Source organism: Rhinolophus sinicus, linkage group LG02 (genome assembly GCF_036562045.2).
Source record: "Rhinolophus sinicus isolate RSC01 linkage group LG02, ASM3656204v1, whole genome shotgun sequence".
NCBI lineage: Eukaryota > Metazoa > Chordata > Mammalia > Chiroptera > Rhinolophidae > Rhinolophus > Rhinolophus sinicus.
In genome coordinates, this window is record NC_133752.1 from 179356573 (window position 1) to 179375846 (window position 19274).

A 19274-nucleotide genomic window follows, 5' to 3' on the forward strand; every position below is an offset into this window, starting at 1 on the left:
ATGGGGTGATGGCCGTGGTAAGAGAGCTAGCTGCAACAGGCAGGAATTACTGTGGAGCTTTGCGGCGCCAGGTGAGGAGGTGCTCTCTCCATCTCCTGCCTCTGTACTCATGGCCGTGACGTCCTTGCTGCATCGTCAGCAGCGGCACGTACTGGGCTCTCCCTGTATGCCAGGCACTACTCTAACACTGCACATGCATTGCCTCAGTTTGCCCCACGAACTACTGTTATTGTCCCATTTCTCCAGCTGAGGGAAATGAGGCAGTGGTGATCTGTCCAGGGTCACACAGCTAGTAGGTGACAGAAGCAGATTGGAACCCAGTTAGTCCATTCCAGAGTCCAGGCTCTTAACTGAAAGGCTCTTGGCATCCATTCCCACTGGGAAAATGCCCACTTGTCCCTGGTCGTGACAGTCCGTGGAGTCTGCAAAGCAACCCAAAGCAGCTCTTGGTCTCTTTCCTCTCTGCGGCTTCTCCCAAACTGGTGGCCCAGGGATTGCGTGTCAGCTCAAGCTGGTGAGCTGGAGGTAGAGGATGCCGCAGAGAGGAGCGCTCAGGGCTGTCAGTGGTCAGAATGAGCGTGTGTGCTCTTAAATCGGGCATTTTCTAACCAAGCAAAACTGTCTGGTGACTAAGGACTGCTGAGTAAGTAAGACTCAGAAACAGAGGCTCCTGAAGTAGCTCCAAGAAGTCATGTGAGAAGCAGGACTTGGGGGGGGGGGGTCAACCCGAGGATCCCCTCCCCCAGCCTTGTTTGTGTTCACAACTATAAGGTTTAGAGGTCTCAAGCCAGGCCAAGGCCAACTGTGATTTCAGTATCTGCTTTCTCTCTGAGCCCGTATCACCGTCTCTGAACAGAGTGGGACAGTTGCCATCCCTGCAGCTGTCTCGGAGGAAATCGATTCAGGCTAGCTTGGTGGTTTTGCACCTGGACACAGTGAATTTAGGGTGACTCCGCTCAGTGGGACTGAGGATGGTGTGGCTGGGCCGAGACGAGGGACCATGGCATGAGGTATGGATAGACGGTGGATGCAGATGAATGGATGCAAAGCTCAGTACGGGGAGACAGAAACCACGAGACATGACCTCAAGCCAGGCAGCCTAGGAAAGCCAGATGGACCTATGCCTTGAGCAGAGGAGTGTGAATGGTCCTCAGCCAAACTCGGAGGGTTCATGCTGTGAAGTGTGAGTTAGCGGCAAGAGTCCAAGAAATGGGACCAGAGCTTCCTGAGGGAGGGAGGCAGAGGGGAGGGTGTGGACCCAGGACAGGAGAGTAAATGTGGGGGCCTGAGCTGTGAGGGCCTTTGGAAGGGGGGAAACACACTAGGTCGTGCTCTGAACAGGTTCAAAGGAGTAAGGGCTGCCTTTGGGAGATGGAAGGATCTCAGGACTTGAAGTTGCCTCACCTTCTAGCAGTGTCAGCTCTACCTGGTGTGCCTGTGGGTGGCCAACGGTGGCTGAGCAGCAATGAGGGAGAAACCAGAGAGCAGAGAAAGGGCAGGACTCAAGCATTGGGTGGTTTGTCTGAGATCAGACAGGACTGTCACGTGGTTTGATCTTGACGTGACAAGCCTCGCGTCTCTTAGGATTCAGGGTAGGCCTGGACTCATTGTAGGAGTTGGATTCTCAGAGATTCTGTCCCCCAGGAACTGCTTTGTGTGCCCCAGAAACGAACCCACTCATGTGTCTCCCTCCAGTGGACAGTCAGAATCAGCAGCGGCTCTCTGAGGGCCTGGCCATAACTGCTGAAGGCCACGGGCCTGAGCCTGAGAGATGAGACCATTTTCAGGCAGTCGCCCCCAGGGGACAGGAGTGAGACTTCCCTTTGCTCCTAGGTCGGCTCTGAAGGTTTCTTCTCCACCTGAAGGGGGCGGGGGCTTCCCCCCCACAGGCAGCCCTGACGTCTCACTCCTGTAGCTCACTGGTTTCCCTCCTGCCTTACACATGAGTGTGACACATGAGTGGGTTCGTTACCACTTTGTCACAGAAGCTCTGTTCTGTTCTGTGTGCAGCGTGACACTGTTTGCACATAAACATTTGGTTACCTCTGGGAACCTCCTATAAACTTTTCTTACCAGTTGGCCTTAGAAGAGATGAGAGCTGTGCTGTAATAACTTGATATCCTGAAAATGAAATTCCCCAGAATTTAGTCTATTCCCAGAACTATTTATTTATCTTTTACTTATTTATTTTAAGAATAATTTCCAGTTATTTTCAGCTAGAAACATGGCAGGAAGAAGGGTAAGATTAAGAGACTCTTGGTGTAAACAGGGTCTTCTGGTTAGTGTCCTCGGGGGGTCGTATTAAACCACGTACCTCGCATAAGCCCAATTTCAGATCTGAAATTTCATCTACATGATGTGCATGAAAAATCATTAGCCACTCCCCCAACTCCGTAAGTTCCCCCAACTCCATAACCACTCCCGTCAAAAATGCTTGCGGTGCATCTGCTGGCACCTGTACAAAGTACAGTTGAGATGACTGGTTTATGAGTTTTTAAGAAACCACGGTGACTAATGCAGACAGACATGTTGATCAGCAAAGGCCCCTGAGGCGTGCTCTGTGAGGAACTGAACAACGGGACCAGAAAAGCCAGCTGGGTATCAAGGAGTGATATAGTTGGAGCTCAGCTGCCAAGGTCATCTTGGACTGTTGCTAAAAAAGCAAGGATGTTATCTCTGATGGCATGAGCTACAGAAACTGAGACGGGGGAGGAGCCAGGATGTGAAACCCTCCTGGTTCCCAGCCAGGCACCGTGGAAGCCCGAATGGTGCCAGCTGGGACTTCTCATCCTCTGTATCTTCTGTGCCTTGTATCACCTGTCCCTCTTCCATTTGCATCTTGCGTTCCTTCTCTCCTTCCTCACCTCCTCACAACGTAAAGCTGGTTCAGCATCGGAGGCTGGCACGTTGCTTTTCCCTTCATTTATGCCAAGACCTCTGTTCGTCTCCTGTGTGCGCTTGAAGATGGTCAAGTCAGATACGTGCCGGCCCCAGCGCAGGAACGCTCCCTCAGTCCGAGCACGCACGGCCAGGCTGCTGGCTTAGCACTAATGGAGTGGAGACAGCTGGCTGAGGACTGAAATGCTAAAACCTCCTTCCTGCCTTTACTGGTTGATTGAACAACTTTGAGCCAAAATGTTAAGGTGGGAATTTGGAGTAAAATGGATGTGTGTTGAGGAGCATTCGGGGCACACTGCATCCTAGCCCAGCTCTGGGGTGGTTTCTCGTCTTGTCTCTTTTGCCATTATCACAGAAGGAAAAGTTTGGTTTTTCCCTTTCATTTCTCTCTAACACTTCCCCTGCTCAGCCTGCGGACCCTGTGGGGAAGCGGTTATCCTTTTAGGAACGCTTTGCAGTGGAAGGTGTCACTGGTCGAGTTTTGCAGGACTTGACACTCCTGCTGAAGCTCTGGCTGCCTGGGGTTAACAAACCGCCCGGGGGCCTAACTTGTCTCCCTTCTCCTTGGCCTTTTCTGTTGATCCTTCGTGATTTTGCAGCCTCCTCCCCATGTCCGCCCTTATTCCTTTTTCCCCTACCACTTACTATACCTACCCTAGGCCCTTACGGAATTCTGCATTTTGTCCCCCGTTCCTTAAGACCAGCACGTTCAGCACTACACAGACTTCTGTGTGATTTTACTTCTCTTTTGAAGTCCTTAAAACCACGTTTTTATTTGAATTTTCAGACAAGTATAGGAGTTTCCAGGGATTCTCTCCTTTAATTTATCGATATATATTTTTTTAACCCCAAAGTGATGTTGTCATGGAGAAATTCTGTTGGCATCTGTGGGAGATGAAGATTAGAAATATTTGTTGGTACAACAAACTTAATGGACACCCTGATTTTCTCTCCTGTATTAATGACTTACCAGTATCTCAAGTCATCAAGTCAAATAATCAATCTGCAAATACTTCTTGTTGCACAGATCATGTGTATCCTTTTGAATCAGTCTAAAAGGAACGTTTACTGTTTGTTAATTCACTGAGAAATATTGTTGAACACCTCTCATTGGCTGGGCACCTGGGGATATAGACGTGAGCAAGATCGACAGTGAGCTTACAGCTTACTGTCCAGTAGGTAAGGGATAGAGGCAATATATAATTTATGGTGGTGTGACATTATAGAGGACCCTAAAAACTGGCTGAGGAATTTAGACTTGCTTTGATGGGAAATTAACAGCTACTGGGCGTTGTAAGCCAAGAGAAACAAAAATTTCTATTGAAATTTATCAACAAATATTGAGCATTATTTGCAAGACATAGAAAGGACACCCAGAGTGCTTATTTTTATGACCTTAGGATCTCGCCATGACAACAAGGCACACACACACACAAGACACCATATATGAGCATCAAATACACAGTAAAGGAAGCACCTTAGGAATGAAAGGGGGGGAATCATTTAGTTCAATTCAGCAAACGAACTGAGCACTTACGTGTTTGCTGTGCTTGGAACTAGGGATATAAACATGAATTGGATCGTCCCTAATAGGAGCTCATCACTTCCCAAGTTGCGGTACAAAAGGAGTCCTTAGACAAAAAAGAAATACTAAGGAAGAAGGTATGAACTTCGCTGGGGACGGGGAAGGATGCTGAGAGGGCTTCGTGGATGGGTGGACACACTCGGACAGGGTGTGGGAGGATCAGTAGCAATGTATCCGGCACGTGGGGTGAAGAGGGCAGGGGCATGGTAGGCAGAGGGAGAGGTTGAGCCGAGGCGTAAGATGCGAGGTGGCCTAGCACAGTAGTTTAGTAAGTAAGGGGAGAGTAAATTCCAAAGATAAAGTGATAGGAGATGGATGGGGCACGAGTGACAAAGTCTTAATTGTGTTGTAGAAATCATCATCATGATGGGGGTTGGGCAGGAGTGAGGCTAGAAGCAGTTAGGGTACTATTATAATATTCCCGGTGAAGGTCGATGAGGGTCTGAGGCTGTGACAGTGGGATAGGGCCCAAGGGGACAGATCTGAGAGCGACAAAGGGAATGCCATCAACAGGACTTGGTGACTGGGTGTGGAGGGAGGCGGGGCGAACCAGAAGTTGAGTATGAGGAGTATGAGAAGCAGCAGCTCATAGTGAAAAGGTTACAAGTTCCGTTGGGGCCTAGTTGAGTCAGGTGGAAACATCCAGTTGCAACCTAAGGAGAGATTTGAGGCTGGACCAAAACGTTGGGGAGTCATCAACATGTAAGGGGTGGTTAAAACCATGGAAATGGATGTGATGACTTGTGGAGTGCGTCTGGCTCAGGGAGCTATGGCCTGGGTGACCAGGGCAGTTCTGGAATGAGCTGAAGAACTGGTAGATTGCGAGTCTGTGGTTCTCTGTGTACGGATATATTAGATAAGCTCGGGACGTATCACGCAAAGTAGAAGGGTTCACACAGGGAAGTTAGGAAGCACCTGAAGCCAGGTTATGGGGGAACCCAGAATTGTGGCTAAGGAGGTTGTACTTTTTCTTTCTGAAACAGTGAAAGAATTTCTAATGAATGTGATGTCCTAGGGTGACTGGTTTGGCCATGGTGCTCAGAATAGATTGGGGGAGAAACTAAAGGCATGTGGACTGGTGAAGGGGGTTGTTGTCAAATGCCATCTGTAAGGTGACAGCGGCTTGGATGAAGCAGGAATAGAAATGAAGGGATAAATAGGAGTCAGTTCAAGGAAGGCTCCACAGACCACGCCTAGAGGTTATGGCGCGGGGAAGGCACTTTGCATGGGTGACCGGGATGCTGGGTCGTGTTGTTCTCGGGCACCTGATGCATACGTATGTACTCAGTATTTGTGAGCAGACAAATGGTGGTACTGTTGACAGAAATGGAAGAGCCATAAGAACACTGGACTTGGAAAGAAGGTGGTATATTCAAGTTTGATCATGGGGGACATTCCAAGGGGAGACATCTAACAGGTGAGAAGCGAGGGCACACACCTGGAGTTGCAGATCGCGTTAGCTCATCAAGTATTTAGCAGCTGTGCACTTCAAGAGGCATAGAGATGAGCAAGGTATCTTAAAGGCAAAATAAAAACATGCAAATTACACTGAGGCAGAACATGTTAAATGTTAAGGAAAAAGGTAGTTAGAAAGAAAAGTGTCGTCTGACTGAAGGGAATGCAGGAAAGTCTCCTCTGAGGTAGTGGAATTTTGATGGGCAGGAGGCGGCAGGGGATAGGAAGAGGTCAGAGGAATGTGAACCAAGGGGGCACTCAGGTGTGGCCTGTCTGGCCACCAGCTCACCAGGATTAGCTCAGATGTATGAGCTTTTTAGGAGATTCACGATTAAGTGGAAGAGCTGAATGGGGAGGATGAAAATGAGATCCTGGCAGGAGGGTTCTTCCAGTTTTTGGGCCTGAGGGCATCTCCTGCCCTGGCAGCTGATGGAATCAGGAACTCTGCCATCTAAGGGCCCAAGGAAGAGGAAGCATGTGTTTTCTTTCTTTAGCTCCTCGTCCTCAGGCTCAGCCCACCCTGCCTGACTCCAGCAGCTCTAGGGAGAGGCTCTGAAAGCTCACACTGAGAATGACCCAGGGCAGGCTTTATAGGAACTTTCCTTAAAAGAGCAACCAGTTTTTTCTTTAAGGCCACAGGATCTGATCAGGGACGGGAAGGAGAAGAGGGAATGAGGTCATTTTACAGTATTGATTTGCATATATTATAGAAGACATGTCAAACATTAAGTGTAAGAAACAGAAGGCTACTGTATTTTGAATACATCCTATATCCCTTAGAAAAACATATGTGCAAACATTTCAAATCCAATTTTAAGACTATGAAAATATAAATGCTACACTTTGTATATTGCTCAAAGGATTAAAAAAGAATGGGTATATATTTATGGCCATGGATGAGAGAGAGGTAGCTACATTTTGTTTAGAAGACTCATTGTCTCTTTAGAGCTTTGAGACCTTCATTGATGGGTAAACGAGGAGGCTCTGAACACACTGGTTATTAAATGTTAATGTGGCATAACTGTGGTTGGAAACTGGCTCCAGAGTAACATGCAAATATTAGTTCTCAGATCACCTGAGCCCGTGGACTTGAGCCTAACAGAGCGGAGAGGAGCCTTAAGTACCAGCCGATGAGACTCGCTTGGCTGTCTCAGAACATTAAGTACTTTTCTATATACAGTTGAGTTTTTCCCATGCATAGGTGAAATGCATTTTAGTAAGTGTCAGGTGGACTTTCAATTACTAATGAAAACAGTCTTTAACACTTGCTGAGAATTTGCTATGTCCCAGGCACATATTAAGAGATTTACAGAGGTCATTTTATTTAATCTTCCCGACAGGCCTGTAATGTAGGCATTTTCTCTTCACTTTAAAAAGTAGGAAACTGAGGCATAGAGCAGTCACCTAAGTAAGTAGTGGTTCTGAGGCTGGAACCCTAGCAGAGCCCAGGCTGGACCGGTAAGTCTTAACCGTTAGGCCAGATGGCCTGGCACACTCATGAAATTGCCTTGGATTCGAACAGATGGGAAGCTTATCAAAAACATGTATTTATCCTAGTGACCTCATAGGTCACTGAATATGTAGGAAATGCTGTGGCACCAAAGACTCAAATAATTTGGTATAAATTAGTTTACCTTTCAGCAGCTTCATAGTTTGAAAAGTTTCCATTCCACTGAACAGAGTAGAGTTTTCAACTTTGGTTTAAGCCAAATGCTCTCCATAATTAACAAAGCTGGTTGGGCCAATTCTAAGAAAAAATAACACTTCAGCATCCAGCATGATGCAGTCTGAAAAGCTGGCACCTTTGCTATGGTTTTTCTTACACAAAACACCTACTGACATCACAAAAGTTCTGAGGGGCTCCTTTTAGTCACCAAAGGTGCAAAACCACCCTGGGCCAGAGAGTTTGCCTCTGCTGAGCATAAAAGCCATGCAGACTTTTATGGGAGGGTTGTTTCTTCTGCCCTTTAGCTGGCTTGCAGGCCAGGACTCCTGCCGAGTGTGTGCAGGCAAATGCAATCCTTGGCACTCTCCCGGGAAACCCAGAGTTTTGGCTTTACACCCAATCTGACAAGAAAGGATTTTTTTCTTTCTTTCCTTCAAACCATTGCCAGGGAGATGAATTCTCATCTGCCCCACATCCGGAGTAAAATCTGGAAAACCCAGTTCAGCTTTTGAAGAAGCTGCTACAGGGTATTTTAGCAGCAAATCCTAAAGTATGAAAGGGCCATTGATAGGGAAAGTGAAGCTTGGGAGGCCCTTTTAAAAATGTGTGTTTGTAACCCAAGTAATGGATGTCCACTATAGAAAACTTAAGAAAACATAGATAAGAAAAAAGGATAAAGCCCCTTCTTGAGATCCTGTTTTGTTGTACACTAAATCTTATTATAAAGAGGGGGAACAAACTGAAAAAACCATCTGGACAAAAGTTGCTACAAACTTTTTTTCACTAGAACGTTTAGGGAAAGTAACTGGTCTATACCTCCCTCCTTTTTAAAACTGCCAATACAGTTAGTATTACAGAAAATTAAAATTAAACTGTGCACGCAGCCTTGCAGAAATAGCAGAGTTGTCCCATTTCCCTAAGATAGGGAGGTTTCTCTCTTGGTTCGTGACTGGTGCACCTACCTAGCCACTCTGCTGATAACCCCAGAGGCAGGCGATACCTATGCCAAAAACTGTCTATATGCTTTCTTTCCCAGACACCAAACGGACTGCTTCTGACCCCGAGTCCACTGCTGTCCAGCATACATTTCTGGAGCAGCCTTAGTCCAGTTGCTCCACTGAGTCCTGCCCGGCTGCAAGGCCCAAACACGCTGTTCCAGGTGAGCGTTTGGAGGGATGTATGTGTTCCCCCAATAAATTATGCAAAGGTAATAGAGTTCTGCCATACGACTGCTTAAAATGTTGTTTCCCAAAGGCGTTTATGTTAATGGAGCTGCATTCAAAAGGCAGACATTTCACTGACGCAGAAATGGAGTTCTCGCGCCAGGTATGAAGTATTCTGGAATTGTCATTGACTATGAAAACTGGAAATTTGTTAAGGAAAAGACAAAACTTAAAAGACTTTATTAAGTACTGGTCAATAGTGACATCACTTAAATTGAAAAATGATACAGGATAATTTTTCTATACTGTAATAGAAGAGTTATCTGTATAATTCCATGAATCAAGTTCTCCTTGTTCCATCATAAAAAAGGAGTATCCGGGGCATTTCGTTAAAAACTAAGTCTTAGCTGCTTTATCTCGCCAAACACCCAGGTAAGCACATTCATTATTCATTCACACACTAAAATCTTGTGGTAGCATCAGTTGCTATCATGTAGAAATCACTATTTCCTCTTTGAGACCCAAAGATTGTTACTTACCGACCAAGATGTTACTGTTTGAATATGTGAGTGTAGAACAGAAAGGATCCTGGGGACAGGAATGAGACAAAGCCGGATAAAGTGTCAACTCCCTCTTTACCTGTCTTACTCTAGTCTCTTCTGTCTCATCCACCCTGCATCCCATACCAGCCCCCAGTGTGGCTCACTCCGAGCTACTTATAGTTCTGCTCCTGTTGCATCTAGCACTTGCCACTTTGTGTTATGATGGCCTATTCCATCTGGCAGTTTCCCCCACTAGACTATGGGCCCTCCTGAGGCCGGAAGTGCATCTGTTCGCTGGGATGTACCACCAGCATCTAGCACACTGCTTGGTACACAAACGATGCTCAGTGATTATCACTGACTGACTGAATTAATGGATGCCTAAGAATCTGCCAAGAGATGTTGAAGAAAGTGTTAAAAAGATCAGGTCTCCATCCTGTTTTTGAGTTGGTCATTTTGCTTGTCGAGGTTAATTTAATATTTACCTCCTCTGTGCAAGGAGCTGTGTGCATGATAGGATTTAGGGTCTTGGAAGAAGGGCAGAGCTAGGCAGGTTTTGATTGCTATCTTGCTTCTCTGGTTTCCTAGTAGTGGAGGTGGGTGTCATGATGTCACTATATCCCTGGAGTAATCAGGTTTCTCTTCCTGGCCCTTCTTCCCATCACAAGAAATTGAGCTATGGTCATGCACAGCCAACACGTTGGTGCTTAGCCATTTTAATTCCACAGCTAAACGCAAATAGTGAGCAAATGTAGTAATAGGAAAGTTTTAGATTAGCAGTCTCTTGATGGAGAGAGCTAAAAGAGCGCATTTCCTGAAACTCGCCAGACTGGAGCAGCAGTATTCTAGTATCAGAGCTCCCAAGTAGAGCAGACAGGAGTTGTGTGGTGTGTATGTACAGTAAGCTCCAAGGCAGCAGGGACTGACTGCACGACTACTCTAGTCCTCGAATCTAACATAGGGCCTCTGTAGGGTTCAGAGATATTTGTGAGTAATGAACAGATGCTCACTTCCCTCCTTGCTAGAAATCCTGCCACTTGATTGGTGCAGGGCTTGGTGACCTCCCAAGGAAGCCATGGAGAACTATCGCTTGGGAGTTCTTTGGCATACCTGCCTTAGCTACTAAACCTTTCCCAGCCCATTACTCCATGTTCACAGTGATTCTACACAGTATCATATCAGGAGTTCTTGGGGTTAGGAGGTGTACGTATCCTCTCCTCTTTAGTCACGACTAAACCAGTGATTCTCAAAGTTAGTATGCAACAGAATCAGCTGGAGGGTGTGACAAAATACAGATTTGCTGTGCCCCACCCTCGAGTTCCTGATTCGGAAGAAGGTTTGGAGTGGGGCCAGATGATAACATGCATTCAAGTTCCTACCGTGTTTCCCCGAAAATAAGACCTAGCCGGATAATCAGTTCTAATGCGTCTTTTGGAGCAAAAATTAATAGAACACCCGGTCTTATAGTAAAATAAAACCAGGTCTTATACTAATTTTTGCTCCAAGAGACACATTAGAGCGGACTGTCCGGCTAGGTCTTATTTTCGGGGAAACATGGTAGTGATGCTACTGCTCCAGGAACCACACTTTGAGAACCAGTGCAGACCAGTGGTTCCCAGTTTACAATTAGAATTCTGCAGAAGCAGTTGCTGCATTTAAAGGCCACCTGCTCACAATTTTAAATTCACAAAATGGGCCTGTCCTCTCTCCTAGAGCCATTCAAAATACAACCCTGGAAAAAAAAATGCAACCATGTTTTGATGGCTGACCGGGCCTTGGGCCTTCCTTTGTGATTGGGTCCATGAGACCAAGGACCTTTTAAACCTTTTAAAACTCTTAAAATATTACTCTTCCTATGATAAGAGCATTTGAGTGTGGCTAAAATGGAAATTACCATGTTTCCCTGAAAATAAGACCAGGTTTTATATTAATTTTTCCTCCAAAAGACGCATTAGGGCTTATGTTCAGGGAATGTCATCCTGAAAAATCATGCGAGGGCTTATTTTCCAATTAGGTCTTATTTTCGGGGAAACACGGTAGCACTTTTGAAAATGGTAAACAAAACATGGTAAGAGGAATAATACTTTTTTAGGGGGAGAATTTTAACAAGAGTTCATTTGAGCCAAACTGATGATATATGCTGAGGAGCAAGATCTCAAATGCTACCCATACTTTGATTTTTAAAACTAGACATTTCAAATGATTTTCAAAATTCAGATGGTGTCAACAGTACTCCTTTTCAACTAATGACAATAATTTCTTTTAACAATAATAACAACTCTTTCACATGGTATAAATGTGTTGGAGGAAGAAAAAAGTACAGTAAGTTTTAAACGATGCTGGCAAATTTCTTATGATTGAAAAAGTAGATCAGAATCCTTAGGGTTGACAGAGCTGAGTTTTTGCACAGACTGTCCCCTGATAGAGAATTGTTACGGCAAGTTATAGCACAAGCTGAATAAGGGAAGGAGAGAGAAGACTGTCTTTCTAGGAGAGGTATGCTTTGTAATTGAGGCGTGTTAGAGTGAGATGAGAAAGACACTGTGCTAAATCTAAAAATACAACCATGATTTACAAAGAAAGTGAGATCAGTTCCAACTGGACAGTTTGGCATTTTCAGTTTGTCTAAAGGATGTCTGTTCCACTTTTGAAACAGATTTTGATCAAATTTAGAATAAGCCTAGTGATACAGATATATCTTGAAATAAGATGGAACTCATCAAGTTTTCAATTGAGAATGTTTTCTGTAATGTTTAATTCAAATCTAACCCAGCAAATATTTGTAATACTCTGAGGCAGGGGCTATAGAGGTTATAGAATATGTGAATAGATGTGTAAACAAGGTACTATATGAACCCAACAGTAATAGCTCTTTTCTAGCTGGGGACTAGACAAAAGCTCCAAGGCAGTGGACCCGAAATTGAGCTAAGATGGGCCAGGATTTCAGCAAAGAATAAAGCACACTGTAGATTAGTGGATGGGCATGACTTTACATAGTCTGTTCAGGAAGGTACTGGGTGATAGGAGATCAGATTGGAAAGGCAGCTGTGGGTCTTGAATAGTAAGTATGCTGAGGAGTTTCCACCTTAATCTCTTAGCGATGATAACCATGGAAAGCTTTTTAAGCTGGAGATGGTATGATGGCATCTGTCTTAGAAAGATATTGCTGATATCAGTGCGGATGAAGGACTGAAGAGAAAGCAGAAGAAAGCGTAAGGGGCATGAATATGTGAGGACATTTACTCTAACTACTTTGGGAAGAATCATCTTTTAGATTAGAACATTGGAAACTCAGAGGAAGAGTTTTAGTTGGGTTTAAGGAGTAAATAGGTAATGAAAAGTAGCAAGAGGCCAAGATTACTAAATGATTAAAAGACTGGAAATGTTATTAATAACAATAGTTAACATTTATTGAGAGCTACTTACTATATGCCAGAAATTGTTCTAAGAACTTTTTGGGGCTTCTCATTTAATACTCCCAATAGTTCTATTTGAAAAGACAAGGAAACTAAGGTCCAGAGATGTTGCTTCAGTTTACCAAAGGTCCCTCCCATATTCATAAGTAGCAGAGCTCTGAATCAAGGTCAGGACGGTACTCACTCCTAACCACCACTTTCACTGACTTGCGAATGAGCACAGGAGAGCAGGTCTTGTGGTAAGACACATTGGTGGGTGTGTCTGACTAACAACAGGAACTGACTGCTGAGTCCAGGATAGGAGAAAGGCAGGCTGAGGACAAGTTTGGGAAATGGGGGCGGGGGGGGGGGGGGGAGGAGGGGGGGGCGAGGGGAAGGCAGTTAGAGCCAATAAAGACAACTATGAAACATACCAGAAAAACCAGGCTAACCAAAGAAACTATGATAACCGCGTGTATAAGAAATAAAGAACAAAGGGCAGAAATCAATAATGTACGACTATTTTAAAAAACAGAGACTAAACCAAAAGCTAAGTCTTTTGAAAACACCAATAAAATATATATATATATATATATATATATATATATATATATATATATACCAAAATAAGAGAAGATGCAAATGAACTAAAAGAATGAAAATTCAAAACCTGCTCTTCTTCCAGTCTTCACTCTGATTTAATAGGAACAGTGGGTAGAAGTACGGAACTTAAATAAGAGTATAAGCTACATGCATATGGATTTTATAACCCAGCTGAAATGGATCAAATTCTATAAAAAAAACTAAACTTCCAAAGTGTCAGAAAAGAAACAAAAACCTAGAATGTACCAATAACCATTAAAGAAACTGAAACGGTAATTAAAGAGTACTCCCCCCAATCCCAACCCCTGCCAAAAATAAATTGGGCAGTTTGGTACAGAAAACGCAATATCTTTCCATCAGATAGTTTAAAACTTGGCTGTACTGCTTATTAGCTATGACCGTTAGCCTATAAGAACTTACACTCTGTTTTCTCAACTATAAAATGGGGATAACTAAACTTACCTTACAGGCTCTAGATATCAAATGAAATGACAACCACTGATAAACTACAAGGCACTAGACACATAACAGTTACTAAAATAGCTGGAAAATTACAAATATATTTGTTCTACAAATATTTATTGTACTTCTAACATGTACCAGGTTCTGTAGTTTGATATTTAGTGTTGAAGTGAAGTTTAGTATTTAATTTAGCGAGACTAACAGGAATTAAACTAGAAGACAGCCCAGGAGATCATTCTGACACATATCATCCTAGACAAAGAAAATCTAGTTGTAAACAATCACGTGTTAAAATTAACCTGTAATCTTGTTCATTTGGGAGTATAGCTGCTGTATTTAAGACCTAAAAGTTATCAAAGCATGTATCTTTATCCTATTTATCATCTTAGTTACCAGCAATACAGAAGAAATTACCTTTATTCAAGTTGTGTCATGAATGGGTGATCTCTCTATTATTAAGTTTTATGTTAGTTATCATTTTAGTTAGAATATTTTCTCAGCCCCCAAATATATTCTTGCTTTGTAAATCTTTTAAGATAAAAACGTTTCTCATTCTGATGGCGAATTTCAAAACACAGTATTAGAAATTACTGAGTCACATGTAAACGGTTTTCAAAGTTAACTTTTTTTTCCCTTAATATTTAAAGCAAATGAGCATTCTAAGTAGCGTGGAACCTTTTAAAAATAGTATTAGAACATACTTTAGCAACATGTAAAGTACGTATTTTTTTCTAGTAGCCTAGGCATATAAAATAATAGGGTCATTTCCTGGGCCTTATCCTCTGTTTGCTGTATGTAATCTTGATTTCATTGTTGTCTTCCAGTTACTCATTCTGTAAAATAATTTACAACTTAAACTGTACCGTGTTTCTCTGAACATAAGACCTAGCCAAACCATCAGCTCTAATGCGTCTTTTGGAGCAAAAATTAATATAAGACCGGGTATAATATATTAATTTTTGTTCCAAAAGATGTATTAAAGCTGATGGTCCGGCTAGGTCTTATTTTCGGGGAAACGCGGTATCACAGGTGTGATAACAGAACTGACCCACTATGGTCTGTCTAGAAATGTAAAGAATTCAAGATCTTCCCAATGGACTTGCAGTAATTATTTTAAAACTCTTTTGTCCCCTACAGTTCCCAACACTGCTTAATGGCCACATGCCAGTGCCAATCCCCAATCTGGACAGAGCTGCTTCTCCAGTACTGCTTTCTTCGAACTCTCAGAAGTCCTGATGACATCTGGCCACAATTAAAGACTCATTAACTAATGAAACAAATTTGTCCCCATGGGCTAGTGTACCTGTGTCATGAGAAGGACTTTGTGAAACCCTGTTAATTTGGTTTGCACTTTTCATAACATGGACAGTCTAGATTTATGTTAGCATTTTTAAAACTTTTTTTATATTCAAGTATATATGAAAATCTGTTTTGCATTAAGTGAATTTTAATGTTTGTTTTTATATCCTCGTAGCTCTTAAGTGTTGAACACTGTTGACAGTGAAGAACTTTTCTTAATGGTTTTCAGTGTAACTAATAAGGATGTGAAGCTTTTTCCCCTTTATTCTATGTATGCTGAACTGTGCTTATATACACTATAACCAGCTGTGCCTTCCTTTGCATTTAGTTTAATGTAAATGATTTATATATTTTTTAGTATTAAGAGAAAATGTTTGAAAGGCAAAAATTAGTATCACACAGCTCTCTAGTAGAATTTCATTATTTTTCACAAGTAGGCAATATGAAAGCATATTCATATTACTTTTTCTTTTTTGCTTTCAATTATAATTGCCTTAGAACCTCTTTTGAACTGAAATTCAATAAATGTAATGTCCACGTAATGTTTTTATAAGAAACTAAGCCATATTTAGACAATAAACATTCACAAAAGAAAATGTTCTAAAGTGCATTTTTAAAAAAGTAAACTTTGAAAGGCTAGCCTCCTAGCTGTTCACAATCTTTTAGACTCCTCCCAAACAAAAAACCTGAGATGGAAAAGCTATGTCAAGTTTACTCTATCCATACCCCTAAAATATTTCCTGAGTTAACATATTCTTATTTCAAAAAATTAGCCCTGGTTCCCCCCATTTTCCATAGAGAATCACACTCCTCTGATACATTTCATGTATCATTATGAGTGAAGTTTCTCTAAACCGCCGGAACTATAATTAACATTTTAAAATGCTATGCTTGGGAAGAGGCTCACAGACTGGTGATGAATGCAAACAACAAAGAAACAATTTTGTAACACAGGTATCTTCATGTATATAGGTATAGCCTTGCTTGTGGGACTCGAGAGGTTATTACTAAGTTTACGGTGAGAATGAAGGAAATCTGATACAACAAATACAAAATTCTTCAGGAACCTCATCACTGTGGAACTGAACTGATTATGTAACAATGTGGAACACTCAGCAGTAAATTCTTCTGTGTAGTGTAGTTTAGAGCAGTGATAATAGAGACATATTTTCTGTTCCTTCAAAAAATCAGCAGGCACCACTCTAAGACATCGTTCTGTATGTTTAGTAGGAAAGTTTTAATGTAAGAGAACTGGAAAGGGCTTCAGTGCTTTCAATTCAACATCAGGTTAATTATCATCCTTAACTATAAGTAACAGAAACCACTTTGAAATGTGACTGAATAATTAATTGATCCAAACCAGGTATTAAATAGCAGGGATTATGAGAAGGGTTTTGTAAAAAATAAAGCTTGTAAAACCACAAGCATTTTTTGAATTTTTAAAAACTGTAAGATTTTTGTTACAATACTTACAAATTTTGAGTTTCAATTGAAATTGAACATCTCTATGTGCGGGGATGTATGCCCTTATCTGGAGAAAAATCCAAACACTCTAGTATGCATCTTTGTATACAAAGTAATGGGACTGATTCCAAAATCCACAAAAAGACACTACTGTCACTCCCTCACAGGCTAAGTATGATTCTGTACTAAAATAGCTGGTCCAGCTATTTACCAAACATAAAATGTTAGAGCTAGAAGGGGCCTTTGAGAATGTCTCACCACCCTTTTCAGGTAAGGACAATTGCACAGGAGAAGCTGGGAGTGGCCTAAGGCCACACAGCTCATCGAAGGTAAGACAATGCTTGGTGCTCAGTCCAGTTGTGCTTCTACATGCTTATCTATAAGTAACTACTGGTCCAAAACTATATGTTAAGTAGAAAAAACACATAAAGATAGAGCATTTAAAAATTATGTGTCAGAGGACACACCCCAAATACAAGATAATTACAGAGACTAAAAAGGAAGTTAATGTGCCAAAAATCTCAACCCAAAGTATTTTAAAACGTAAATGCTGATTGCAAATATTCAAATGATTATATATCTGAATTCTGGTATTCCCTTCCTCCAAATATTATGATTAACATATACTCTAGCTCCATTTACTAGAAATGAGAAAAATACCATAATTTTTGATGGCTCAAAAAACTCACTATAACATAGAGAACTGGCAGTATTGAAGTATAACCCTTATAGCTCTGCCTCATTCTATGTGTTTGCTTCTTTTTTTTAATCAACTATTTTAGTCAGAAAATAGGTTTCAAAGAACATAATATCTTTTTCTTCCTTTTTATATGTCTATTTGATCAGTGTTAAACTGCAATGGCTAAAGTTTTATAGAACTATAACCTAAACATGGTCTCTTTGTACACATCTTTTCTATGACTGCAAATCTTGATTCACTTTCATATATGTATCATTTTTACTGTTATATTATTTTTGTTCAATAAATACTTTGTGATAAAAGGTGTGAGGAGGCAAGTGGGTTGGTTTACTTCCATTTACTTGGGATAATCCAAATTTCATTTTTCCATATGGATACAAGTTAGAAAATGAGTCGTGTCGTGCCATCTAGCCTTAAATGTGGTATATCAAAACATGCTATGTATATGTAATCTGCTTTGAACAAATATTTAAGTAAACAAATATAATTATTGAGATTGAATTGGAGAGAAGGGAATGGGTTTAAACATGTACCTTGATCTTTTAAATCTTAAGTTTTATCAGTTATTGTGTATTGAGATGGAGGAGGTGACGAAGAAGGGAAAAAATTACAATTTATTCTTTTAGCCACAACTAATATACTCAATGGTGAAAGACTGAAAGCTTTTCCCCTAACATCAGAAACAAGAGAAGGACAGCATCTGTTGCCACTTTTATTCAACATAGTACTGAAAGTGCCAGCCAGAGCAATTAGGCAAAAATAAATAAGTAAATAAGTAAGTAAACAAATAGATAAATGGCATCCAAATTAGAAAGGAAGAAATAAAACTATATTTACAGATGAGATGTCTTACATGTAGAAAACCTAAAGAATCCCCACAAAAAACTACAGCTAATAAATTCAGCAAAGTTGGGGATTTTACATGTAAAATCTACATGTAAAAATCACTTATACACTAGCAACGAAAAATTTGAAAAAAACTAAAACAATTCCACCTACAATATCATCAAAAAGAATAACATTCTTGAGGAATGAATTTAATCAAGGAGGCACTGAACACTGCTGAAAGAAATCAGACATTCCACATGCATGGTTTGTTAAAATCACAATTCAACCCAAAGTGACCTACAGTTTCAATGCAATTCCTATCACAACTCTAATGGCACTTTTTTCCCCAGAAACAGAAAAATTTCATCCTAAAATTTATATGAATTTTCAAGTGACCTTTTTATGAGACAGCCAAAACAATCTTATAAAAGAACAAAGTTGGAGGACTCACACTTCTTGATTTCAAAACTTACAAAGCTGTAAGTCATCAAAACATTGTGGTACAGACAGAAGGACAGAGACGTAGACCAAGAGAATATTAAGAGAAGTTAAGAGCCCCCAAATAAACCCTCACATCTACAGTCAATAGATTTTCAACAAGGGTGCCAAGACCTTGGGAAAGGGCAGTCAACAAATAAATACATGTGTTGTAAAAACTAGATACTCACATGCAAAGAATGATGTTAGACCCTAACTTTACACCATATACAAAAATTAACTCAAAATGGATCAAGGCCTTAAATGTAAGCACTGTAAGTATAAAACTCTTAAAACGGGAAAATATTCATGACCTTGGGTTTGGCAATACTTTCTTAAATATGCCACCAAGAGCTGAGGCAACAACAAAAGATACAGTGGACTTCATTAAACTTAAAACTTTTATGTCTCAAAATGACACCATCAAGAAAATAAAAAACAATCCACAGACTGAAAGAAATCACAAATCATATATCTCATAAGGGTCTAACTAACATCTAGAATATATAAACTCTTACAACTCAACAACAAAAAGACATTACAATCCAATTTTTAAATGGGCAAAGGACCTGAATAGACATTTCCACACAGCAGATATACAAATGGCCAATAAGCACATAAAAAGATGCTCAACATCTTTAGTCATCAGGGAAATGAAAATTAAAACCACAAGATACCACTTCAAACCTATCAGAATGAATAATGAAAAAAAGGAAAACAAGTGTTGGTGATGAGGA

The 19274-nt window shown here is 41.3% G+C and overlaps 1 protein-coding gene across 1 annotated transcript in view; it reads left to right on the forward strand.

The window, feature by feature from the left end:
* ELK3 (ETS transcription factor ELK3) overlaps nt 1-17534 on the forward strand; it is a 65407-nt gene extending 47873 nt beyond the window's left edge. The window contains exons 4-5 of the mRNA XM_019732146.2: nt 8641-8763; nt 14907-17534. Of these exons, the coding sequence (XP_019587705.1) occupies nt 8641-8763; nt 14907-15005 (222 nt within the window). The 3' untranslated portion in view covers nt 15006-17534. The remainder of the gene's footprint in view (nt 1-8640; nt 8764-14906) is intronic.
* Nucleotides 17535-19274: the final 1740 nt, after the last annotated feature.